The sequence below is a fragment of the Carcharodon carcharias genome, chromosome 10 (assembly GCF_017639515.1).
Source record: "Carcharodon carcharias isolate sCarCar2 chromosome 10, sCarCar2.pri, whole genome shotgun sequence".
Taxonomy (NCBI): domain Eukaryota; kingdom Metazoa; phylum Chordata; class Chondrichthyes; order Lamniformes; family Lamnidae; genus Carcharodon; species Carcharodon carcharias.
Genome location: NC_054476.1, coordinates 13,056,427 through 13,084,196, shown reverse-complemented (window position 1 = coordinate 13,084,196; position 27,770 = coordinate 13,056,427). Strand labels below are relative to the sequence as shown.

The following is a 27,770-nucleotide window of genomic DNA, read 5'->3' as shown; positions in this document are numbered from 1 at the left end:
CTACTTGTCCCGCCCTCCCCTTAAACCAGCTTATATTTCACCTCTCTTCTATTTTTACTTAGTTCTGTTGAAGGGTCATTTAGACTCAATGTTAACTGTGTCCCTCTCCGCAGATGCTGCCAGACCTGCTGAGTTTTTCCAGGTATTTTTGATTTTGTCCCTACTTTTATATTCCATTCCCCTTGCAATAAATGCCAACACTCCATTTACCTTCCTAACCACTTGCTGTACCTGCATACTAACATTTTATGACTCATGTACCAGGGCACCCAGATCCCCCTCTACCACTGAGTTTTGCAAAATTTCTCCATTTAAGTTGTATACTGCTTTTCTATCCTTCCTGCCAAAGTGAACAAGTTCACATTGACTCATATTATACTCCATCTACCAAATTTTTGCCCACTCACTTATCCTGTCTATCTCCCTTTACCTCCTCTTGGCAACTTGCTTTCCTGCCTATCTTGATGCCATCGGCAAATTTTAGCTATCGCATATTTTTGTCCCCTCACCCAAGTCATTGTAAATTGTAAATGGGTCAGTGCTGGGGCCTCAACTAGAAAAGTTATGGTGCAGAAAGAGACCATTCACCCCATTGTATCTGTGCCAGCCAAAAAAGAGAAAGTAGCCACTCATTTTAATCCCACTTTCCAGCACCTGGACCATAGCCTTGCAGGTTACAGCACTTCAGATGCAGATCCAGGTACCGTCTAGATGAAATGCTGTAACCTGCTGGACCAGGTGCTGGAAAGTGGGATTAAAATGAGCAGCTAGTTTCTCTTTTTAAATGAATTGAACATTTCAGCCTCCTTCACCAATTTAGGAGGTGAATTCCAGATGCTCAAACACCCTCTGAGTGAAAAATATTTTTCTCATGACCCCTCTAATCCTTCCACCAATCACTTTAAATCTATGCCCCCTAGTAATTGACCCCTCAGCTATGGGAACCCAGTCTTTCCTGTCTACCCTATCTAGGCCCCTCGTAATTTGTACACCTCAATTAGGTCACCCCTCACCTGCCTCTGTTCTAAGGAAAACAACCCTAGCATATCCAACCTTTCCTCATAGCTGCCAATTTCAAGTCTTGGCAAGGTTCTTGTATATCTCCTCTACACTCCAGAGCAATTATGTCCTTGTAATGTGATGACCAGAACTGTGTACACAATTCCAGCTGCGGCTTAACCTGCATTTTATACAGTTACATCATTACATCCCTGCTTTTGTATTCTGTACCTCATCGAATAAAGGAAAGCATTCCATATGCTTTCTTTATCATTTTATCCACCTGTCCTGCCACATCTGGGAATCTGTGGACATGATCACCATTAAATGCCCTGCCCAATTAATGGAAAGTAAGTCTGATGGGATGGTTTTGCAGTGCCAATTTTATTGCCCTGTAAACAAAATTGAGATCAATTCTGGAGAGACAAAAAAGATAAAGTAAAACTAGCTGAGAAAGGGGTAATTTTTCATTTTTTTTGTGAGTTAGAGCATGGGAGATCAATTAATTAAACTAATAGGTATATGCCAAGAATGTAATCTTATAAGCATAAGAACATTGGCTATATGCATGAACTCCTCAAGAGAACCGGCTGTAAACTTTGGAGATATAAATATTGGGTCGACAGGTGGCATTTTTAGCACTAGTACTCTGTCAACCACTCCCTAACTCGTATTGGTTAAAATCAAAACTGGGCAGGTTGGAGCCAAATTTCCTTTTTTTTTTTGGTGAACTTCTACCTCATTATAGCTGAGCACCAAGGGAAGCATGAGGCTGAGGGGGATTTTGAATCCTTGTTTTTTGTTTGGAGAATGGGAGCCAATACAGACTGGGTGATGAGTGGATTTTGAAAGCAGCGTAGTTAATCACTAAAACATTTTCTGACCATTATCACATTGCTATTTTGTGGGGCCTTGCTGTGCGTAACTTGGTTACAGTGTTTCCCACATTACAACGGTGACCACACTTTAAATATCCTTCATTGGCTATAAAGCATTTTTGGGTATCTTGAGCTTGTGAAAAGCACTCTTTCAGTATAGGTCTTTCTTAAGTGTCAAATTCTATTGGTTTGTTCAATATTGCACTGTTGCAATGCGAATTTTCTTGATCATATGAAAAATGTTTGTGCACAGCTGCTACTTCTACTAGACTCTTTTTATGGCATTCTAGTAAGTCATCTTATTATCTCTGCTTTTTGTTGCTCTTTTTTTCTTCATTCATGGAATGTGGGCTTTGTTGGCTGGGCCAGCATTTGTTGCCCATCCCTAGTTGGCCTTGAGAAGGTGGTGATGAGCTGCCTTCATGAACCACTGCAGTCCATGTGGTGTAGGTACACCCATGGTGCTGTTAGGAAAGGAGTTTCAGGATTTTGACCCAGCAACAGTGAAGGAACAGTGACATATTTCCAAGTCAGAATGAGTGACTTGGAGAGAAACTCCCAGGTCGTGGTGTTCCCACCTGTCTGCTGTCTTTGTTCTTCTAGATGGTAGTGGTCGTGGGTTTGGAAGGTGCTGTCAAAGGAGCCTTGGTGAATTCCTGCAGTTCATCTTGTAGATGGTACACACTGCTGCTACTGTGCGCTGGTGGTGGAGGGAGGGAGTGAATGTGGTGCCAATCAAGTGGGCTGCTTTGTCCTGGATGGTGTCAAGCTTATTGAGTATTGTGGGAGCTGCACTCATCCAGGCAAGTGGGAAGTATTCCATCACACTCCTGACTTGTGCCTTGTAGATGGTAGACAGACGTTGGGGAATCGGGAGGGGAGTTACTTGTCGCAAGATTCCTCGCCTCTGACCTGCTCTTGTAGCCACAGTATTTATATGGCTGGTCCAGTTCAGTTTCTGATCAATGGTAAGCCCCCAGGATGTTGTTAGTGGGGGATTCAGTGATGGTAATGCCATTGAACATCAAGGGGTGATGGTTGGATTCTCTGTTGGAGATGGTCATTGCCTGATACTTAAGTGGCAAGTAACATTTGTGCCACATGTCAGCCCAAGCCTGGATATTGTTCAGGTCTTGTTGGACATGAACTGCTTCAGTATCTGAGGAGTTGTGAATGGTGCTGAACATTGTGCAATCATCAGCGAACATCTTCACTTCTGACCTTATGATGGAAGGAAGGTTATTGATGAAGCAGCTGAAGATGATTGGGCCGAGGACACTACCCTGAGGAACTCCTGCAGGGATATCCTGGAGTTGAGATGACTGACCTTCAACAACCACAACTATCTTCCTTTTGTGTTAGGTATGATTCCAACCAGCGAAAGAGTTTTCTCCCTGATTCTCATTGACTTCCAGTTTTGCTAGGGCTCGTTGATGTCACACTGAGTCAATTGCTGCCTTGATGTCAAGGGCAGTCACACTCACCTCACCTCGAGAGTTCAGCTCTTTTGTCCATATTTCAACCAAGGCTGTAATGAGGTCAGGAGCTGAATAGCTCTATTTTGATTACTTTTTTTATTAAAAAATCTTAGACTCCTTGACCCACACTGTACCCAGTGCAAGTACATTTTAATGCCAAGATACCTGGATGTATTTATGCACTACTCTGCTGACTCCATGCAATCAATGTGCAACAATTTTATACGATATATACACAAGCACATTTTAGAAGTCGAGAGAGCAAATTTTAAAAAGTCTGAAGTCTTCATAGAGCTTTGACTTAAGAATCAAGGTTATTGAAAACTATTCATGAAGCTGCAACTTGTATACAAGTTTTGCGTTTAACTATTTACGTAAGGAACATTGAAGTTTCACTGGTGGCTCAAACTATTTTGGTTTTAGTTGGATTTGCCTCAGAATTTCTTTAAAAAGTCTACATTTGTAAGTATGATTTTTAAATTTAATACATATTCATGAATAAGCAGCAAAGGTTTGTTGTCAATCCAATATTTATATCTCCAGTTTACAACAGATTATCTTGGTGACTTAATAAATATAGACGTTTGAGTAGCTGAACCAGCTTGACCAGGCAGGCCCCAAATCTGACCGCAAGTAGAGTTGGCTGGGTGATGTAGTGGTGAGGCATTTGACTTGTCCTTCATGTCCTGGCCTAAGGCTGGTAAAATCAATCCAGGGTTTTGCTTTTGCTCACTATCCAGTGATCCTGGCTGGAAGTGTACACACCTGGACATCAGTTTAGAATAGGATCTGGTTTAACAAGTTGACCGGTGTCAATCACGGGACACTTGAGCAAAGTAACAGAGAACGGTGGACATAGCCTAGCATGGAATGGATGCCTTCACGTGAAAACAAAATTGGTGACATGGGGGGCAAGTTTGCAGCTATGAATTGAAAAGAAAACAATTATTTTCGTTATATGAATATGTGCTGGTTTATTTGTGTTTGAAAATAGAACAAATTGGTGTTTTAATTTGACATTAGGTACTGAAACTAATGGTCACTGTATCACATCATTCTTTTTAACTAATGTTTCAGACTTAAGTCATTTATGACAAAGGCACTCATTTGTTAAATTACAATTGAGTGTTGTATTCAGAACAAAACAGTAAAGCACATAAAAATAAGAACATATTGTTAAAAAGAGAGACATGTTGTCAAAGCTTTTCACCTTGCACTCATCAGGACAAACCCAAGAATGCCAAATTTCAAATGATCACAACAATTTATAGGTGCAGATTGTTTGGCAAGTCTACTCTAGCCAAGTGGCTGAGGCATTACCATGGAGAACACAATGGGAAATTAGAGAGATTACAGAAGTTGAGTTATAGTGGGATCAGGGTGACCGGATACACGAATCACAAAGCTATTATGCAGGTGATTAAGAAGGCAAATGGAATGTTGTCGTTCATTGCAAGGGGAATGGAATATAAAAGTAGGAATATTTTGTTAGAGTTGTATAGGGTTTTGGTGAAACCACATCTGGAGATTTGTGTGTGGCTTTGTCCTCCTTTTTAAGAAAGGATATAAATGTGTTAGAAGCAGCCCCAAAAAGGTTCACTTGAATGATATTGGGGTAGAGGGAGGGCGAGGCAAGGGCACACAGGTTGCGCTTGATTCCTTTGGAGTTTAGAAGAATGAGAGGGACTTTTATTGAAACATGCAAGACCCTGAGGAGGCTTGACAGGATGCATGCTGAAAGGAGGTCAAAACTAACTTCTCAATCCAAGGTGTGAGGGGTATGGGGGAATGGTTAAAAACTTAAATCTAAAACCTGCTGTCCTGCTCCCTCCCTGATTAACAGCAAATATCAGGTCCAGATCTTTCATGTTAATGGGAAGAGAGAAAATATTATTTGGACTGAAATATTAACATTGTCCACAGGGACAATTATTTCATAATACAAGAAGATAAGTTGCATAAATGTTTGGGGAGCATTCTGTTTATGATTTGACTAACATGTATAAAACTATTGATGGAAATTGAATGCCTTTCTGTTGTAACAATACTTTGTAGCCTACATCTTCAAAACAGCTCCTTCAGATGTTGGATTATGGGAATAAAAATAGAACACAACATCCGACTGATGTCAACGCCAATTCTTCACGTTCTCACGCTGTCTTTCAGGTAATTCTATGAATAGAAACTCAATTCGTTATTGCTTATTTGTAAATGGGTTTTTCCTGGTGTGAAGTTGTCGAGGGCTCTTTACCTTTTAATATGGATGTTTTCATCACTAATTCGACTTTTTAAACTTGCCAGCATAAATGAAACTTTGTATTTGTTATGCAAATCATAAATCATAATACAAGAGAGACAGAGGCTATTCTAAACCTAAGGTTTCAAAATGGTGCCCACACTTGAGGTGCCATCTTGGTAAAGGGTTTGCCTACACTCAGCTGCCAACAATATGCAGAGCAGAGAGACGTTGATGAGAATCTGTACGCAGTGCTGATTTTAAAACCCACTACTAATGTTTTGCTATTTTGGCTGATGCCCTAACTTGACTTTGCACAAATGAACACTGTTATACTGGAAGACAGACTCCCAACCCCTACCCCTGCCAGTGCTATTTAAAGAGATCATAGAGAAGTTGCAGATTGGATACTGGATCATTTATTTTTGGCTGCTGTATATATAAAAATAAATGTTTTTTTTTTGAAGATTTACTATACTGGGCTAAAGTTTAAGCATGGGAAGTAGTGCAGCTAATCTTGTTACCTTTGGTCACCCAGGCATGTGTGACCCATTAGTGCTTCCTCTGGGAATGGAGTATTGCTGAGGGAAATGTGTTGCGCAGAAAAGGAAGGAACAACAAGCACTTAGCAGGAGGCCATATTCACAGAGCAAGTCTCTTATTTCAGTGCTGACCTGTGCACAAGATACCTTTGGCTCACTAACTGTAGTGAAATCTTGTCAGTTCTGCAGTCACAACTGCAGCCTTAAAGCAAGACAAAACAGTATTATTTGAGCCTGTCAAGGTGACTAGCTCTTATTTTTTATGTCTCTGGCTGCTTTCAGGCTACAGCTAGGGAATATAAGCAGCATCTTGAAGCTTGCAGTGTTCTACTGTATAAGGGAGGTTACTGAGGTTCTATATAGAATGAAAACACTTTCAACTCAATCTCTCTTGCCAGAGATGAACAGGAGGAGGAAGCATAGTATTTTGCACAGATTGCAGGCAGCCTGATGCTTTAAGATGCATGCACATTGCTTCGTATTCTCCTGAGCTCTGCAATATTTATCACAAGAAAAGGATTCCACTGCCTTAATGTACAGCTGGTGTCTTGCTACAGGCAGGCATCATGCAGGTGAATGCTTGTTCACCTGCCAACTGATGGGACTGCAACAGAATGAAAGAATTCTGTTTTACCTGTATTGGAACCAAAAAGGCAAGTCACGGGCTGACTACTGGGTGGGGAGGGTCATCTCCTCATGGACTCTGGTCAGGACCCATGTGCACATGCATAACAGGCCTGTATTAAGAGCCATGCTGCCACAAGAAATGTAATAGAACACACTTACAGACCCGGTTTGTTTATTGAGGCAAATTTAAAGACCGCACAGCACTATACAAAAAAAAAATGCTTGGGAACTCCCCTGCTATGTTTCTGGACCTGGACTGTTTTGGAAGAAATATTTATGGCCCTGGCCAGGCTCTGAGCTTGTGACTGAGTGTAAGATTGATTTAACTGTTTCTTCACCTTCACTGTATGCCTTATCCTACTGAATAGGAAGAGTTCTTAAGTATCTGAAATGGGTTGGGGGGGGTGGGCGGCTGCGGGGGAGGAAGAGTTGGGTTGTGATAAGTGCGGGGGGAAAGAGAAAGCTAGAAGTGCATGCATATACCATCTGCAGTTTGTGTGTCAGAAGTGATTGTAGGAAGAGAGAAGGAACACTAGGTATGCAAAGATCCTCATCAATGGCACCCATAACCTCACTGATCCTGTTGGCCAGCACTGTAAAGAATCTTGTCCCTTTTTTATCCCCAGCTGGCTCCAATTATGTGTCACCTGCAAGGAGTGATGTGGGTCAGCGAGTGCTCTGAATGTGTTTGGGTGATGTGATTGTCATAATGTGCACTGTCAGTTTATGGATGTGAGGCATACACTAGTGTATAAAACTATGGTAAAGCATATTGAATGGGAAGGTTGAGAATTGATAGAGATGAGACTAGTGCAATTTTTAGGATATGCTATTTGAAAATTGAACTCTCACCCGGCCATTTAAATTTCCTGTAGTGCACCCATGTTCGTGGAGTTATACTCCTGACTTTGACCTCCCCTACTAATTCTTTGCACTGTTTCCTGAGTATATGTCTCAAGGGTTCTTGGAAATAGATGAAGACTCTCCTCTCCATGTCTTGCACCAGCACCTCCAGTCCATTACCTCAGAACCTTAGTGTGCACACACTCATATATTCACATGTTCCTCAATATATTACAGCACAATCAGTTCACAAAGGACTCCTACTGTTTCTTGCTGGGATCCTGGAAATCAGCAGGCAACACCAGTTTAGCATGTTGCTTCCAGTAACATGAATGGTTGTGATTTAATTGTGGACTGTGATCCTCACATCCATACTTAATTTAACCCCACCCTATTAAATTGTTTGTCTCTCCTTTCATTAATCTGACTGTCCTAGATAGACACAGCCTCCATGATTAGACTACAATATCCTTTGTGATTAAGCCAAAAGCTGCACGATCCCTACCCAGTTCAAGCTCTTTACCTTCTCTCTCAGCTTGATTATCTATTCTACTTACTACTGCTGAGGTGGCTCAAACATTTTATTCATTTATGTAGCACCTTTTAATGTTGGTAGTCGAACAAATAAAAAACCTTATTTTTAATATCCTCGGTTCTTCTCATAACTGAGAGAGATTGCCCACTGTTCCTTTGTGGGCTTTTGTCTCAGACCCTGGAATACATTTCACTTATAAAATCCAATTGCTTTACATGCATCAAATTACCTTGAAATGCATTTCTGACCCTGCAAAAGGGACTACACTTCAAAAGCACTTAATTGACTATAAAGCACTTTGGGACGTCCTGAGGTCACGAAAGGCATTTATTAAATGCAAGTGTTCTTTGTAGACAAATTTAGAGTTACTACTTGCACTCTTGCTCAAAGCATCCTGGTACTTCAGGAAAAAGCAAATTGTAAAAAAGAAATGTATCCCTACAATTTGTCACATGATTAGCACACAGCTCTTCCAATCTGTTGCTTTTTTCAAAGAAAACTATAAATAGCGTTCATTTTATCTAAAATAAATGGTATATATTTAGATCATTTTCTTAAAAGTTTCTGGCATTTAAGATGCACAGAGCTAACCTGGGGTTGAAGGAAATTAAGTCTGAGCATGAGTATGCTCATTTGCATTTGAACTTGGTATTTCAAAGTCCAAGCTTTTTTTTAGCATAAGTTCCATCATGAATATATAGTCGTCCTTATGTATCAGTCCAAAGCACGTTTTCAAAGAACGTGTGCAATACTTGTATGTTTAATATTCCAGTTATTAGTATTATTCTCAAAGCCTTTAGTTTTGCACAGCAGATCTTTAATGCTATTCATTCGTTTTACAGATTTATTTAAGGCAGCAAGATAGAACTGCAAACATCAATCAAAACATTAAAATTGCAAAAATGTGCCTCGTTGATTTAGCTGGATCAGAGCGTATTAGTGCTATGAATGCTATGAAAGAAGCTCGCTTCAGGGAGGGGGCAAATATTAACCAATCTCTCTTGGCTCTGGGAAATGTCATCAATGCCTTAGCAGATTCCAAGGTAAGAACTAATAGCTTTCAGAACTTTTTTTTATTTTGTACCTCTGCTGGTGCGTACCTATAATTTAGTGGTGTTGTAGTGCTGTATTACTCCTGGTTCTTTCCTCAAATTTTCATCAACACTTTCTTCTTAAAATGCTTTCTAGAATTTATGCTTGTGGAATCAGAATAGATCTAAAATGTAAACATTAGATTTTTAATAATATTTCATTTGGTGTGTCAAATTACACCCAAGCATTTGACTTTCAATGTATATCATGGTTAGAAGACTTAGCTGTGCCAGGAGTGTATCTCTGCCATGTTTCTGAATTTTGGCAGGGATTCCATCAGTTCCAGATGCCTGGGTAAAAGCAAAATACTGTGGATGCTGGAAATCTGAAACAAAAACAAAAATAGCTTGAAAAACTCAGCAAGTCTGACATCATCGTCCTGCTTTCTACCCTTAATGTTACCATTAGCACATTCCTTAGCTAACATCACCACCGTCAACATCCTTTTGTCTATGACATCTTTGGCAATCTCTTCTTTGCTTCCACCTATCACTGGCCCTCTATCCAGCTCTATCTGTCCCACCCCCCTCAAGCAGTTTATATTTCACCTCATTTCTATTTTCCCTTAGTTCTGATGAAGAGTCATACGGACTCGAAACGTTAACTGTATTCCTCTCCGCAGATGCTGTCAGACCACCTGAGTTTTTCCAGCTATTTTTGTTTTTGTTCCAGGTGCCTTGTTTTTTCAGCTGTCAACTGGCTCTCCATATTTGATCATTTTTGACAGCACTGAAGAAACCACGCATGTCATTGGTGAGTGTTGTTGGATCTCCATTCTTTCTACCCACTGCTGTTTATGTCCTGAATTATGCTGTCCTGCTGCCTTCTGCTGTCTGTAGGGCTGCTGTTTTCCTTATGAGGTGTGGTTAAGTTTCTAGTCCGTATAAGCTTTGTACCTGATTAGGTTCTGTATCTCTGGTCATTGCTTGTCAAATCACTCACTCTTTTCTGGTGGAGACCAAGGACCTCTTTGAAGTGCTTGTTATGATGGACTTTTAGATCGACTAGGCACTAGGGGCTCTCTGTAGCTCCTGGCGGCAGGAGGTTAAGAAATTAGCAGTGAGGTGCTGACTGAGAAGGGTTGCCCTGGTGGGACCTTCAGTGTTAATTTTCTTGTGATATTGCTTCTGTTGTGTACGCTGTTTGGGGCCTGGTTGATGGAGATGCTGGATTGAATGAGATTGTAATCATTCAACCGTCATCAGTACCTGTCATTAGTGTGGGTGATGTGGACAGCTCTGTGGTCCCTTGCTGAAACGATGTAGTCAAGCAAGTGCCAGATTGGACCGTTGTTGCCATGTGGTCTTGTGCTTGTCTAACTGGTGAAACAGGTATTGATCATGGCAAGATCATGTCATGCTCTATACATTTCATTTGTTCCATAATGGTTGCTGTGCAGTCAGCTCCTTAAGGGGGCTCCTCACGATGCCCTCCTATCCATGCCACCTATTACACTTTCTCCCCCTAACTCCTCACCACTTGCTGATTTCGGTAGCCCTTATTCTAAATTGGGGGCATTTTACCCAAACTTCAAGTTAACTGTTCATTTAAACAGCCTGTCTGAGGAAGCCTATCACCGATCTACCTCGTGAACTCTGGCAAAGATCCAGCTGTGGATTTTTCTCTCATATATGGCTTCACTGGACATCTAGACCTTGTTTCTGCACAGGACTACATTGTGGGGGGGCAGAAAGAGGAAGAATCTGTGGCTGCTATTTTTTCTTGACCTGCAATTTGCAGAAAAGATTTGAGAAAACCTAAATCTAATCTTTTCAAGTTTGCCTTCAAACTTCTGGACTCCTGACATCATGGAAGACATTTCTGCTTAACTACACTTGCTATACTGTAAGGCCCAATTTCTCTCTGATTTGCTTCTTCTTTACTTACAACATTTAAAGCATCTCTGCTTAGTCCGCTGCTTTCTCACTAACCTCCTACACCCTCTGAAATCTCTGGGTTCCTCCAATTCTGACCTCTTGAAACCTCTGTTAATAGCTGCACCATTGGTCTCTACGCCTTAAGCTGGCAAGACCGAGAGCTCTGGAATTCCCTCCCTAAATCTTTGTTCCTTTTTAAGATATTTCTTAAAACCTACCAGCTTTTAGTCATCTGTCCTAATAACTCCTATGTGGCTCTCATGGTTTGATAATACTCCTTGACGTATCTTGGAACATCTTACTATAGTCAGTTAATATAGAACTTTCATTTTGCACTCATCAGGACAAACACACTGCCAAATTTCAAATGATCATTATAATTTATACTACAGGAGAAAAGGGTTCTGATTGGTTGGCAAGTCGACTCTGGCTGAGGCCTTGCCATGGAAAAAGCAACAGGGAGTTATAGGCTCCTGATCCTCCCTGGGTAATTCAAAAAAGGCGCAAGGATTGAACATACTCCTTTTGCAGAGAACGGGTCCCTGCGTATGTAGGTGTGTCACTTATAGCAAGCATAAATAAGCCACATTACAAGCTCGACTGATTTTATCTGTAGCTATCGGTGCATGTTGTTGAGCAAGTGCTGCCCTATTGTGGAATTGTATCTAACAAACGTTTTGTTATTGGCTTTGCAAACACTAATTGGCTGCAAACGGCCCTTTTTTAAAATTCTATTCCTCACAGGATGTGAGCATCGCTGGGTAGGCTGGCATTTTCTGCCCATCCCTAATTACCTTTTGAGAAGGTGGTCTGAGCGGCACTTCCTTCAATTATTCATTAAAGGGCAGTGTATGAACGTGCTGTTTGATTTGAATAGCCAATCATTGGGTCGCCAGGCCAGGTTTAAGCAAGCTATCTAGAATTGCATTTAATATACTGAGATGCTATTGTTCAGTTGTGACAATTAACTTAAGATCTCATCCACCTGTTGAGATGCATGTAAACGTTACTGATATTTAAAATAAAGGCAACGAGTTCTTCTCTCCCAGCCAACATTGCTCTCTAAACCAGTTGTCAACCAGAAAAAATGCTCCTTCTCCTCTTGGCTCCACAGAGAAGTCAAAAAAAGTTTATAAGAACATACCTTTTTTGAGGCATTTCTGATCCCTGCTCTTGCCCCATAAGATGGGTTGATGAAAAGCCACAATGGATTCCCTACACAGGTCCATGATTTTAAAAAGCAGTTGGGCTCCAATCATGTTTCCAGGGCCCAAATCTTGACTGAAGCACCTGGTTTCCAGCAGGTGATCTTCCCACCTGCTCTGAAGAGCAAGTTAAAATTCGAACCTGTGGGAAAAGAGCAGGACATTGGTAAGTTCCACAGGAGATCGAATCCTCTCCTGGTTTCTGCCTGTCTAATGCCTGCTCAGTATAAAAACAAGTTGTGTTGAGCTGACCAGAGAAGAATTATGGGAATTCTTGTTTTTATGAAATAGAACAGTATTATTGCACTGAATAGCCTCCATTTTGACCCTATTCCTGTACGTGCCTCGTTTGTCCCTCTTTTTTTTTTCTCCCTTTTTTCAGTGAGTTGTGGATGCAGTTCCATTGCCACTGATGGGAAAGATTGCACACCTCACGCAATATACGAAGCGGCATCACAACATCAGAAGTCATATTAGAAATCTGGCGTTGTACACCTTGCTATTTAATCCAGATTCTATACTATTATTTCCTTATGTTGAGGCTATCAAACTAGGAACTTTCACCGTTGCAAATTAGGAAATTAAATTGAATAAATCTATTAAGTTGGCAGCTCGCATCAGAAATGAAGGCTCATGGTGGCAGCCTTTGACCCAGAAGCAAAAACAGTAAGGAAAGTTTTGTTCGGGGAACCTGGAACTTTGAAAATCTTTGTAAAAGACTTTGAGTTTGCATGAATTGTAAAGAATTAATCCTAATTCTAATTCTTGGATAATAAGATAATGGTCCATGTAATCTGGTGACCCTTGTCCTAGAAGCAGGACCAACAGAAAAGATTAAATTACGAAGGTCATTTGGTGCCGAGAGGCCAAGAGAAGAGGAGCTGAAAGTTGAGAAGGTTCCAGAAAGAAGTGCGCCATATAGGGAAGATAGCACAAGCGGACCTTCCTTTACATGGAAGCTACTACCTGCAGAGAATATGTTAAGCCCTTGAAGGAAAGTGACTGGAATTCTGCTTGGAAGAACTGTGGCTGAAACTGGGAACATACAGGCAGAGTGGACTACCTGCTACCTCCATGAACAGTCTTACTATCTACTATTTCATGTGTAATTTGTAGCTCGTACTGATTGTGATTTGTCTGTTTAATTTGCATGCATTTTGATTCATGTTACAAACAGTGACATCTTGTTCAATTAATTTCTTCATTTGGAGATCAATTTTGATAAACTTTTGATTTCTTTTGGTTTATGGTTCCCCATAGGCGTTGCAACACCATGAAAACTTCCATTTAAAATTCATCGGACTTGCTAATTTACTTCAAGGCAGTAAGTTTGTCACTACATCCGCAAACATTCACTCCTTCCTCTGCCGCAAAGTAGCAGCAATGTTACATCTACAATACTGCAGGAATTCACCAAGGTTCCTTAGCCACTCACAAAAACAGAATTACCTGGAAAAACTCAGCAGATCTGGCAACATCGGTGGAGAAGAAAAGAGTCCTCATGACCCTTCAACACCGATGCTGCCAGACCTGCTGAGTTTTTCCAGGTAATTTTGTTTTGGATTTCCAGCATCTGCAGTTTTTTTATTTTTAGCCACTCACCATCCTGACTTGGAAATCTATCGCTGTTCCAAGATTTTGACACAGCGACATTGAAGGAACTCCCTTCCTAACAGCACTGTGGGTGTACCTACACCACATGGACTGCAGCAGTTCAAGAAGGCAGCTCAATACCACCTTCTCAAGGGCAATTAGGGATGGGCAATAAAAGCTTGCCCAGCCAGTGAAGCCCACATTCTGTGCATGTATTTTTAAAAAAAAACACTGCCTTGTCTAGCCTACAGATAATTATAATTCCACATAATGTAACTAATTCTTAATGCCCTCAAGCAAAGAGAATAAATGCTGGTTTGCTCATGTCTGCTATGTCCCAGGAACAAATAATTTAATTGTCTTGAATTTTAAAAGGTTTTTTTGTTTTGCCAATGGATTCTGATATCTGAAATAGTTTTGACAATGCTAAGTCTCGGATGCTCCAAACCTCTGAGCTGCGAGGGCTAGCAAAAAGAAGGGTCCAGTGATTTTTCTTTTTGTAATGATAATATGCATCTCTAGATGTATTTGCTGTGTGTATAATAACACAGTATCCCAAACTATCCTTCCCTCGGGTCTCAATACTCTGCGTTTAATATTATTTGAGGCTGAGAAAGCCTGTATGTATTTTGAACCTGAGCTGCAGGATACATCTGTGTTCTCTATTAACCCTCCTTGCTGTGAAACTACAAATGAAAGACCCTCCTTTGCAAGTCAGACAAGTTTGTAATGAAGTCTGGATTGCTGGTTATCGTGATAATGTGACTTTTATTTGGACCAGTTCAGGCCAAACCTGAAAAATGTTCTTCTCCTCTTCCTTCCAAAGGACAAATAGCGAAGCCAGTATGAAAACTTTTACATTGTCAAAGCACTAGGTCTGAAACTTAAGCTTTCAAAAGGAGATATTTTATATAGCAAAGAAGCCACTGCACAGGAGTTGGGTAGCTTTGAGACGCATTCTAGTTAGTACACCATGTTACACTGATTCCCAGATCTAGCAAAGCCCCACTCAAATACAATTTGATATATAATTGAGTTCAATTTTTAATGTGGATGGATGTTTACTTTCAAAGAGTCTGTATAGTCAAGGTGTTACAGCTTTTAGTTCACAATTAGTCTATTGATTTTTGTCAATATTCTGAGATAAGAGCTGGACCACTGGTGTAGTAAACGTTGCCCCATGTTTAATTCACTTCCATCATCACTCATGCATTCTAAATTTGAAGTTGTGTTTCTTGTCTGGACTGTAATGGTTAGTGGGAGGGAAGGGGAGGATGTTCAGAAGCTAAGTTGATTTCAATTCTTTTCCATCTCCTTAGACAGCAAACATTGAAGCTTCCAACTTATCAACTAAATGTCTTTTTGACTTAAACTCACCCTTTTTGTGTGTAAATTTCTATAAAGTACTATTAACAAACTGAGCCTAGGTAAAATTCACAATTATTTCCATTAGTGTTTAATGCAAATTTTTAAAAAGCTCCACATTAAGTAGCTGAAAGCAGGAGTTTCCAGTGCTGAAATGGAGTTATCGCCAGTGGAATGTGACTGCATAGTGCTGGGTCCTCAACTTTTTATAATTTATATAAATGACATGAATAAAGGGACAGGTGCTGTTGTTGCCACATTTGCTGAAGTCACAGGTAGGAAAGTCATAGAGATCTACAGCACAGAAAAAGGCCATTCGGCCCATCGAGTCTGCACTGGTCAAACCTAACGATCTCCCATTTTCCAGCACTAGTCCCAAAGCCTTGTATCCCATGGCATCGCAAGTGCATCCAAATACTGTTTAAATATTATGAGGGTTTTTTGCCTCTACCACCCTTTTCAGCCAGTGAATTCCAGATTCCCACCAACGTCTGGGTGAAAAAAATCTTCCTCACGCCCCCTCTAAACCTCCTGCCCCTTACCTTAAATCTAAGCCCCCTGGTTATTGATACCTCCACCAAGGGGGAAAGTTCCTTCCTATCTATGCCCCTCAATTTTATACACCTCAATCATATCCCCCCCTCAATCTCCGCTGCTCCAAGGAAAATAACCCCTGTCTATCCAATCTCTCCTCATAACTAAAACTCTCCAGCCCAGGCAACACCCTGGTAAATCTCCTCTGCACTCTCTCTAGTGCAATCACATCCTTCCTATAATGCGGATTCCAGATCTGCACGCAATACTCTAGCTGTGTTCTAACCAGCGTTTTACACAGTTCCAGGATAACCTCCCTGCACTTATATTCTATGCCTGAACTAATAAAGGCAAGTATGCCTTTTTAACCACCTTATCTACCTGTCCCACTACCTTAAAGGACTAATGGGCATGCACACCAAGGCCCCTCTGATCCTCGGTACTTCCCAGGGTCCTATCATTCATCATGTATTCCTGTGCCTTGTCCTGCCCAAGTGCATCACCTCGCACTTATCCGGATTAAATTCCATTTGCTGCTGACCAGCCCGTCTATATCCCCCTGTAATCTAAGGCTGTCCTCCTCACTATTTACTGCCCCACCAATTCTCATGTCATCCACGAACTTATTGATCAACCCTCCTACATTCAAGTCTATACTTCTAGATATACTATACTACAGGAAGTGACATAGGTTAAGTGAGTGGGCAAAGACCTGGCTATGGCATATAATGTGGGCAAATGTGAAGTTTCCCATTTTGGCAGAAAGAATGAAAAAAACGTATCTAAATGGTGAGAGATTGCAGAACTCCCAGATGCAGAGGGATCTGGGTGTCTTAGTGGATGAATCACAAAAGGCTAGTATATGGATACAGCAGGTAATTAGGAGAGCTAATAGAATGTTGTTTATTGTGAGAGAATTGAATACAAAAGTAGGGAGGTTGTGCTTCAGTTGTACAGGGCACTAGTGAGACCACACCTGGAGTACTGTATCCGGTATAGGTCTCCTTCCTTAAGGAAAGGTGTTACTGCATTGGGAGCAGTTCAGAGAGGCTTTAAGAGGCCAATACCAGGAATGGGAAGGTTGCCTTATAAGGAAAAGTTGGACAGGCTGGGCTTGTATCCACTGCAGTTTAGAAGAGTAAGAGGTGACATGACCGAAACTTTTAAGATCCTGAAGGGTCTTGACAGAGTGGATGTGGAGAGGATGTTTCCTCTTGTGGGAGAATCTAGCACTAGGGTTCATGGTTTAAAAATAGGGGGTTGCCCACTTAAAACGGAAATGAGAATTTTTTTTCTCCTGAGGGCCGTGAGCCTTTTGGAACTCCCTCAAAAGGCAGTGGAAGCAGGGCCTTTGAATATTTTTAAGGTAGAGCTAGATAGATTCTTGATTAACAAAGGGGTAAAAGGTTATTGGGAGTAGGCAGGGATGTGGGGTTGGCGTTACATTCAGATCAGCGATGATCTTATTGAATGGCGAAGCAGGCTTGAAGGGGTGAGTGGCCTACACCTGCCGCTTGTTCGTGTTATGGCACAGCCAATGGTAAATGCTGAGTTGTTCAAATCCCAAAGGGAAACTTGAAGCAACTGCCACAACTTGTTTTGCAATTTGTATGAATTTAGAGATGCATGCTTTGAACCAAGTCTTATAGGTTTTTACAGAACTTGATTAAACATTTATTAATGAGAAATTATTTTAAAGCACATACAAAGAACAAATTACTATGATGACTTCTAAATCCCCTAATTAATCTGACTCCCAGTTACACTTTTGTTAAGATAACAGTAAGTGCATGAGATTTTTTAAAAGACCCAGGCAAGGTGACACACAATATCCTGAGCCAGTCGAATTCAAAGTGAGTTTTCTTAACTTTAGTTCGTTGTAGACAGCAGCTTGAGGTATAGATGCTGAAGGCTTTTATTAGATTTTAAAGATGCCTACCCTTACACACTGCCTTCGCTTCTTTATCCATATTTTCCCCTTTGCGTGTAAATTCCCATTGTTTCACTTTGTCTTTGGACTTTATCTTTCTGATAATTAAAATCTCTCAGCACTAATTTTTACCAGTAATCTTTGGGAAAAATAAACATACGGTTTCTGACTTCACTTGGCTAGGTGGCATATGACAGGCTTTGAAGAAGGGTCATACTGACTCGAAACGTTAACTCTGTTTCTCTCTCTCCCCCTCAGATGCTGTCAGACCTGCTGCGTTTTTCCAGTATTTTCTGTTTTTGTTTCAGATTTCCAGCATCTGCAATATTTTGCTTTTATCTATGACATATTTCACCCCTCCTTTGAAAATGATCTAGTCTGCTTTATTTTAAAATGCAAATGTCCTTTTACACCTTATATTCTAAACTTCCCCTATGTTTACATTAAAGCCTTCAGACTAGCTGCCTTTAATCCAATTAAGTCTCACATATACACACCATTATTTTACAATAAATTCCAATAACAGAATTCTTATCTTTCTGACATTCATATCCTGTAGATGCTTATATTGCACAATTTAGAACATAATTTTGGTTGCATTCAGCAAGTGTATATTTTTTATATTAAAAAAAATGTTCATCATTCGAGATGCCTCAGATACTGAAGCAGTCCTTGGCCAAATGCAGCAAGACCCGGATAATATCCAGGCTTGGGCTGATAAGTGGCAAGTAAGATTCGTGCCAGGCAATGACCATCTCCAACGAGAGAGAATCTAACCATCACCCCATTACATCAATGGCATTACCATTGCTGAATCCCCCACTATCAGTATCCTGGGGCTTACCATTTACCAGAAACTGAACTGGGCTGGCCATATAAATACTGTGGCTACAAGAGATGTCAGAAGCTAGGAATCCTGTGACAAGTAACTCACTAATGGACATTAGTGAACCAGATGGGTTTTTACGACAATAGTTTCACGGTCATCACTAGACCTTTAATTCCAGATTTTTATTGATTCACCATCTGCTGTGGTGGGATTCGAACCCCCGGTCCCCAGAGCATTCCCCCCTGGGTTTCTGGATTACAGGTCCAGTGCCAATACCATAATGCCACTGCCTACTGGCTCTGCAAAACCTGTCCACCATCTACAAGGCACAAGTCAGGAATGTAATAGAATACTCTCAACTTGCCTGGATGAGTGCAGCTCAAGAAGCTTGACACCATCCAGGACAAAGCTTGATTGGCACCCTATCCGCAAACACATGGTGGCAGCAGTGTGTATCATCTACAACATGCACTGCAGGAACTCTCAAAAGCTTGTTAGACAGTACCTTGCAAACCCACCACCACTAGCATCTAGAAGGATAAGCTGCAGGAGACAGATGGTAATACCACCACCTGGAAGTTCCAATCCAAGGCACACATCACCCTGACTTGGAAATATATCGCCACTTCTTCATGGTCGCTGGGTCAAAATCCTGGAACTCCCTCCCTCCACAACAGCGTTGTACCTACACCTCATGGAGTGCAGTGGTTCAAAAGAGCGCTCCTATTAACATTCACTATCTAAGACAGTGGGCAACCTAGGGTAGTGAGTGGGCTGCATGAGTGGCCCTCCTTCATCTCGATGGGCCGCAAGATTGAAATGGCGCATATGCACTAACCTTGACCCCATGAATAAGAATTTGTGGGGGGTGTCAGATGGTCCGCAGCAGCGTTTAAATGCAGAGGGAATGCATGGCTCTCAATCAATGTGTGAAATCAGCATGCACCTCACTTCATGTGCGTATCACCGGTAGGGAAAAAAAAACTATGTGGACATAACCAGTGGAATCTGACAACCCTGCACATGGGCAACAGTCAACAAAATGTTTCATGGGCCTCACTCAGAACCCTAATGTGCTGCAGGTTGCCCACCACTGATCTAAGATCACACATGAAGAATGGCTACTTTAGGAAGTTATTAGACCAAGGCTGTCACTTGATAAAGTAGATGCAAAAGATCCTATGGAGCTATTCATGAAGAGTAGCGAGTTCTTCTGGTGCCCTAGCTAATATTCCTCTTGATCAACACCTCAACAAAAAAAAAATTGGTTAATTTACCTTGAAGGGACCTTGCTGCGTACAAATTGGCTGCAGTGTTTTCTTAAAGTGATGCAGCCCATTTTACATTTTTCCCAATTTTTTTATTTCCATTGATTAAATTCTAGGAAAACAAGCACAACTACTTAAACTGGTAAATAAAAGAGCATTAGGTGAGATCAGAAAAGTTGGAAAAGTCTTCACTAGGTTAACCAAAGTGCCACATGGCACCAATACCAAAAATTCCAAAGTTGAGAGCTTGTTCTATCAATCATCTGAGATCTGAATGCAATACACGAGTTTCAATGCTTCCTATCAAGAGATTTCCTTACTGTTTGCGTGATGTTCTGCAGGAGCAGTATTTTTTTGCATACTGCACTTATTACTCAAAAGTAGTCACAAGTAGCACTGAAACAAAAATAGCTGGAAAAACTCAGCAGGTCTGACAGCATCTGTGGAGAGGAAGACAGAGTTAATGTTTGGAGTCCGTATGGCTCTTCATCAGAAGTGAAGAGAAATAGAAATCAGGTGAAATATAAACTGTTTAAGGGGGATGGAACAGGTGGAGCTGGACAGAGGGCCAGTGATAGGTGAAGGGAAAGGAGAGATTGCCAAAGATGTCATAGACAAAAGGACAAAGGGGTGTTGATGGTGGTGATATTAGCTAAAGGATGTGCTAATGGTGACATTAAGGGTAGAAAGCAGGATGACTTAGTAACAGATGGCCCTAGCGGGAGTAGGGTAGGGGGAAGGGATCGAAACAGGCTAAAAGGTGGAGATAAAACAATGGATGGAAATAAATTATAAAAGAAATAGGTGGGAAAAGAAAAATATGTATTTAAAAATATATATTAATGATTAGAAAAAAGGGAATCGGAAAGGGGGTGGAGACGGAGGAGAGAGTTCACAATCTGAAGTTGTTGAACTCAATATTATGTCCGGAAGGCTGTACAGTGCCTAATCGGAAGATGAGGTTCTGTTCTTCCAGTTAGCTTGAGCTTCACTGGAACATTGCAGGAGGCCACAGATGGACATGTGGACATGAGAGCAGGGTGTTGTGTTGAAATGGCAAGCGACAGGGAGGTCTGGGTCGTGCTTGCAGACAGACTGAATGTGTTCCGCAAAGCGGTCACCCAGTCTGCGTTTGGTGTCTCCAAAATAGAGGAGACTGCATTGGGAGCAGCGAATGTAGTAGACTAAATTGAGGGAATTGCAAGTGAAGTGCTGCTTCACTTGAAGAGTGTTTGGGCCCTTGGACGGTGAGGAGGGGGGAAGTAAAGGGGCAGGTGTTGCACCTTCTGCAGTTACATGGGAAGGTGCTGTAGGAGGGGGCTGAGGTGTAGGGGATGATGGAGGAGTGGACCAAGGTGTCCCGGAGGGAACGGTCCCTACAGAATGCCAACAGTAGTGGGTGAAGGGAAGATGTGTTCAACACCCCTTTGTCCTTTTGTCTATGACATCTTTGGCAATCTCTCCTTTGCCTCCACCTACCATTGGCCCTTTATCCAGCTCCACCTATCCCACACCCCCTTAAACAGTTTATATTTCACCTCATTTCTATTTCTCTTCAGTTTTGATGAAGAGTCAAACGGACTCGAAACGTTAACTCTGCCTTCCTCTCCACAGTTGCTGTCAGACCTGCTGAGTTTTTCCAACTATTTTTGTTTTTGTTTTTCAGATTTCCAGCATCCACAGTATTTTGCTTTTATCTTAGCACTGAAACATGCTAGTTTTTTTTAATGCAGAAAAGGTGCTTCGTATGCCACAGGCAATTCATCCTCCTTCACTTTCCGTCCTGAAGTGCAGAAAATTGTGGGTGGGGCAAAGCATTTTTAAAGCATCTTAGCTTAGGAAAAGAAAAGAAATGTTGATGCAGGAAAATGTCATGCGTTGGAACAGGCCTCCTGAAGTTATGATCTCCCTTCTTGCTGAATCCCACACAATAAAGGCAATCCTAACTTTGGATCATTAACTAAGGGAAGTACATTATAACTTTGTTCCAACCAGGGGGCTACAGCTGTACAACTCCAGCGTACAATTACATTACAGTAATTGAAGTTTATCTACAAAGTACCTAATACCAATATAGCTAACTTTTAATTACATGAGTGATTGATTAGTTGTAAAAGGAACTAACCATTTGATTATATACTTTTCATAAATTTTCTTATGTTCAGAATTATTGGTATTCCTTTGTTTAATTGTAAATTCATGGCTAAACAGTCATTCCTGCAGAAAAATGTGAATAAATGAATTTTTTTATTTCACGTAGAGCGAATTAACATGGCTGTTATTTTGTCTCCAGTTCCCTTTGAATGAAAGGAATTAAATGCATTTTCACCAAAGGAGATTATTAATAGAAAGGGCAATTTTGTTAAGTGGAACAAAGAACTTGTGCTATACACCATGCAGCTTGACCTTATGTAATGCTGAGTCTCTTGCCTTTATTACAATACAAGCATAATAATTCTCAGTTCTCACAGAGGGCTTAGAAGTTATTCTGTATTGCAAGCCAGGCAAGAATACATTTTTAAAAATTAAATTACTGAAGTTTTCTGACATTTTTATACATGTATATTTTACATCGGGCAGTAAAGATCACTTACACCACTCCTCAAGCTTCATAAACTGAAATTCTGTGTAAAGGTTCAATTTGCAAACCAGATTATACAGTATATTAATAGTTAGAAGATAACACTTGATAAGACAGGTGCAATGTTAACCTACAGGAAAGTTTTTTTTCTCTGTTTACCAGCATTGAGACATCTAGAGCCCAATTACAATTTCAAGATCAAACGTTACTAGATAAACAAACTCTGTGGATGATTCACATTTTGTATGGTGAATAATCACATTTTCCACTGCCCAAATACTTAAACTGCTAATTATTGATTGAGAGCTTTTTGTATTTTCTGTTTTTAAATGGAGGGGCCACAATTGTCCTTTAACCCATTACACTACAGAGAATAATAGAATAGCTATAGTAATGAGTGATGTAGGACATGATTTAACAGTGACATCAGCAGTCATTTGCTGGCCTCTCAGGAGAAAGGATGGAAAAGCCTGTACTCGAGAAACATACTGACTCTGTAATCTCTTACATTTAGTGTTAATAAACCAGTTTGAAACAAGTAAGATTACAGCCTCTCTAGATAAGATAGGCTACGTATACCAGAAGCCAGCAACTGTGCCAGCAGTATATGAAACATGAGGCAGCGGTGGTGACACCAATCTAACAAAGGGTTGGTGCCATCGACGGGAACCACAGCAAGAAAGTGCAAGAAAAACTGGTAGCAGTAAGAATTTGCAAGCCTACCAAAGAAGGAGGCAAGCTGGAAAGTAGTAAGCCTTTCCCCGGTTAGCAGTCACAGCCCCTACCCCGCCCATTTGCAAAGTCTCAAGGGCCTGCAGACAGGCCAAAAGTGGGAGTTTTGGAAGAAACACTTTTCCGGTATCGAGCAACATTGGGACTTTGTGCTAAAGAGCAGAAGCACCAGGTTTGTTCATTCCTTTGTCATAGGTAGCTGACGATGTCCACTTGAGACAAGGGGTGGAAGAGACATCTGCAGACTTCAACACCATTCTCAAAGCCTTTGACACATGTTTTAGGCCCAAAATGAAACTTCATGATAGAGCGAGCGTGCTTTAACATAATGTACCATAGACCAGGGGAATCGGTCAAAGTATTACTTACTGACCTGTATCGCCTAGCTTTTGCTGGTGCATGGCATTCAAAGGTGACCTTATTCACGTCCGTATCATTGTCGGAGCCTGTGATGAAAAGCTGGTGGACTTTTTACAGACCAAGGACAATCTCAGCCTAGATCTAGCAGTCCAATACACAAGGCAGGCCGAACTCCGAAATAAATCAGCCTATAATCCGTTGTGTCACCAAGGCTTTGGGTGACTCTGTTAACTGGGTAGGCCCAAGGGCGGTGACCCCACCCACTCAAAGGCCCGGCGAAAGGGCGGTAAACCCCACAGCAGCCTTTTTGAGATGCTTATGCTGTGGTGCAAAAACAATACAGATGCCAAGATTGCCCAGCAGGGGGCGCAGGATGCTTCCAGTGCGGGAAGATTGGACATTTCAAGCGCTTTTGTAAGTCCAACAACTTTATTTGAGGAAGAAGAGAATATTTATGCAATACTGTACACTCCATCCAAGAAATTGTAAATAATGACAAACAACATTGTAGAGTTTAATGGGGAAGTAAATGATCTTAATCAGGACCCCTGGTTGATTACAGTGCAAGTTAAAAGCTTCGACACCAACTTTAAACTTGACACTGGAGCTGGCATTAACCTACAAGCTGATCATCTGGACTGGCTTGAGCCAATATCCCTTCAGCCATCAGATATTAAATTGCAAGGTCCAGGTGACACAATCCCTCCAATAAAAGGCAAACTAATTGGCCCTGTTCATTACAAGGGGCAACAGATTGTTGATATTCTCTGTTCTTAATCAGTGTACATCGTTATTGAGTGAAGAAGTTGGTGTACTACTGGGTATTCTGGAAAGCCAAACGATGACCTGCATTTGAACAACTCAAAACCTTTCATGGAAGAATTTTGAAGTTTTATGTGGAACCAGTGGATTTTCAGCCTTGAGCTGATGATGTTTATTCACTGAGTAGTGATTTCCTTTCCATCACAGAGACACCATCCACTAGACCCTGAGTGGATGTTGAGGTGGATCTCTGTTCTTTACAGAGCTAGGCCAAAGGGTGCGGATACAGAAGGCACTGCGGCAGACTGATGCCATCTACAAATAAATCTTCTGGACCTGAGTTGGCTCTTTCCTGAAGAAGGTAATAAGGAAGAGCCCATTGTAGCAGCAAGTAATTGGTTAGAGGTTAAAGACCTCGGGGTTAGTTTTCCATTCCAATCTGCTGCTGAACCATTTGTAGCCTGTTGGTTTTTTCCTCTTGAGGAGTCAGCTATGTTTAATGTGGCAGAGCAGCATTCAGATCTTTATCCCATTGAACCTACTGATGCAATACCTTGTGTATCACTGGTTAACCATGAAGAGTTGTCGCGGGAGAACAATATGCTTGATTCCTTGGAGGATCACACTGCCAGAGTTGATAGCACCTGTTTCCATGGTGAAAGTAAATTGACACCCACACTTCAACCTCAGCTGAGAATGTTTCCTCCTACTAGAGCTGTCCTTCAGAGTAGAGGCAGAATCTTCAGCACTTTTCAGCTACAGAGTCATGTACAGGAAATTCATCATCTTATTGTCTTAGTGACTCATCCCATTGTTGAAAATGTTGTTTTATCATCTTATCCAACAAAACTCTTCCTGTTGCCCAGGTGGAGTAGCCTTGCACAATGTTACAACTGCCTACAGAAAGTGAATATCCTTTGAAATGCCATCAGGAAATATCTCTTGTTTTGTGCATAGAATCTCAAGTCTTCAATACCTTTTTCATCTGTGAATGATACAGCTGTGAGAACCTTCATTGGAATTGAATATCTTTCGCCAGAGTATTTTGAGGGAGCAGAAGATTCCTGAGCGAGTCCTAATTTCTTCTCTACTATTTTAAGAGTTTTAAGCGTTGATGTCCTTCGGTGCTCTCTCTTGGATCAGCCTTTCTCTGAAAAGGGTCCATAGTCTTTACATTTCAGCAGTCCTGACGTTTACATTCCGATTACCAGCAGTCCTGGAAAGCTGCTGTCCCATTTCGCTGATCATGATGTCCCCTGCAGGCCAGAGAAGTGCCCATGTGTTTCCAACACCACTCCCAGAGAGCCAAGAACACCGTGGCAAAGGAATCCCTCATAACAGTCACCTGGTGGGGATGGGGGAAGAAGTGTAGGAATTGTGTAGAACCTGTAACAGTAAAACGGAGTTACAGAAATGCAACGTAAATAGTTTAAATATAATTTAACATGTTAAGTTGATCGAATCCTTGGAAGCTGTAGTTCAATGAGCTAATGGAATAGCTATGGTAACGAGTGGTGTAGAACATGTAACAGTGACATCAGCAGTTATGTGCTCGACACTAGAGACAGAGAGAGAGAGAGAGGATGGAACAGCCTGTACTCCTCAGAGACTTACCTGCTCTGTAACTAAGTGTTAATCAGTTTGAAGCAAGCACCAGAGTAAGACTAAAGTCTCTCTCTCTTTAGATGAGATTGATGGGTAGGGAGTATGTGCAGGGGTGTGTGATCAACCTACCCATTGTTGTTCCTTGTCGGATTCCTTGCACTTAAAGTGCCCACTTGGGTGAGTTACTGGAGTGCTCCCTGTGAAATTGTGCTGCCTTCAGTCAAGGTGATGGATGAAGAAATAAAGAATGGGAATAGGGTGTAGGGGGAAACTTATACTTAATTTTTTTTTCTTTTCAATTGAGATCATGTATCACCATGTTAAGCAGGTGCAAATTCCTATTTTAAAGAGTTGCATCCAAAATCAAGCCCCATTTATGCATTTCACTGAACAGTCGTGTGTTTTTTTTGGGGGGGGGGAAGCAGACTGGATGGTAATGACAACAAATGAATATTGAATTATGTTAATTAATGTACAACTTTTTAATGCAAATTGAGTTATGAAGATGAACCAACTAAAATTATGTTGTACATTTTCACCATATCTAAGCTTTGGTTTGACTTGGGACTCGATGCCTGTATCTCATTCACTAAATGTCTGGAGTCACTTATTTTGGAGGATTGCAATATGTTCAGGTTTTGTCCCATAATGTTTTTGCATAATTCTATCAAAAAGTACCCCTTTATTTGCATCCTTAAAAATAAGGGTGTAAATTATGGCAAATCAAGTGAATTTCAATGTTTTAATTATGTTTTGTTTCCTATTCACTTTAGATCAGAACAATGTTTTCTTTTTATATTGAAAATTATGCATTTCTGAAGTCACTCTGTCGATTGGTTAGAGGCAGGGAGTGGGAGTTGGGAAATCTCCTGGCTCACGTACCCGCCTCAGGAAAAAGTGCCTCAAACAGTGCAATTTTTCTTGTAGGGGGTGGGTGCATGCTGGAAGCACTCTCAAATGCAGACTGAAGGTGGCCATGGGCTACCGAATTCAGAGGCAGGCTGGTTAAAAGGCCTGCCTTAGTTCTCTGGGACTTGGTCCCAGTTGTGGTGTTAAATATTGGGCCCTGTATCCCCATGCCTCTCCACTCGACCCCAGTAGCCCTCATATCCTCAATGCCAGCTTGTAGCACTTCCAAGCCCTTTCACCCAGTATGCATTCTGCACAGAGCCAATGAACCCTATTGTAACAATGGTATGTGTGGAAAAGTTTAGAAAAATCAGCCATTCATAACTTTCTTTAAAAAAATTGTTGCTACAACCCTATAAAAGTGTCAATCAACAGACCTTTAAAGTATCAATAGTAGAATCTCAAGCACTTGACACCTAGATAAAAGCAAAAAACTGCAGTTGCTGGAAATCCAAAACAAAAATAAAAATACCTGGAAAAACTCAGCAGGTCTGACAGCATCGGCGGAGAGGAGCACAGTTAACATTTCGAGTCCGTATGACTCTTCAACAGAACTAAGGAAAAATAGAAGAGAGATGAAATGTAAGCTGGTTTGGGGGGGGGGTGGAACAAGTAGGGCTGGATAGAGGGCCAGCGATAGGTTTTCTTTTCCCATTTCTTTTCCATTATTTTAAAATATTTTTAAATGTATTTCCATCCATTGTTTATTCTCTACCTTTTAGCCTATTTTGATCCCTACCCCCCACCGCACCCCCACTAGGGCTACCTGTACCTTGCTCGTCCTGCTTTCTACCCTTAATGTCACCTATTAGCACATTTCTTAGCTAATATCACCACCGTCAACACCTCTTTGTCCTTTTGCCTATGACATCTTTTGCAATTTCCACCTATCGCTGGCCCTCTATCCAGCTCTACTTGTCCCAACCCCCCCCTTAAACCAGCTTATATTTCACCTCTCCACTATTCTGTTGAAGAGTCATACGGACTCGA

At 41.2% G+C, this 27,770-nt stretch overlaps 1 protein-coding gene across 3 annotated transcripts in view; it reads left to right on the top strand.

The window, feature by feature from the left end:
* The window catches only part of kif18a (kinesin family member 18A), a 108,882-nt gene that overhangs the window by 16,483 nt on the left and 64,629 nt on the right, over nucleotides 1-27,770 (top strand). For 2 of the 3 annotated variants that reach the window (XM_041196589.1, XM_041196590.1), the window contains exons 5-6: nucleotides 5,411-5,521; nucleotides 8,981-9,181. In XM_041196589.1, coding sequence (XP_041052523.1) covers nucleotides 5,411-5,521; nucleotides 8,981-9,181 — 312 coding nt within the window. The remainder of the gene's footprint in view (nucleotides 1-5,410; nucleotides 5,522-8,980; nucleotides 9,182-27,770) is intronic. The other variant, XM_041196591.1, reaches the window with a different exon arrangement.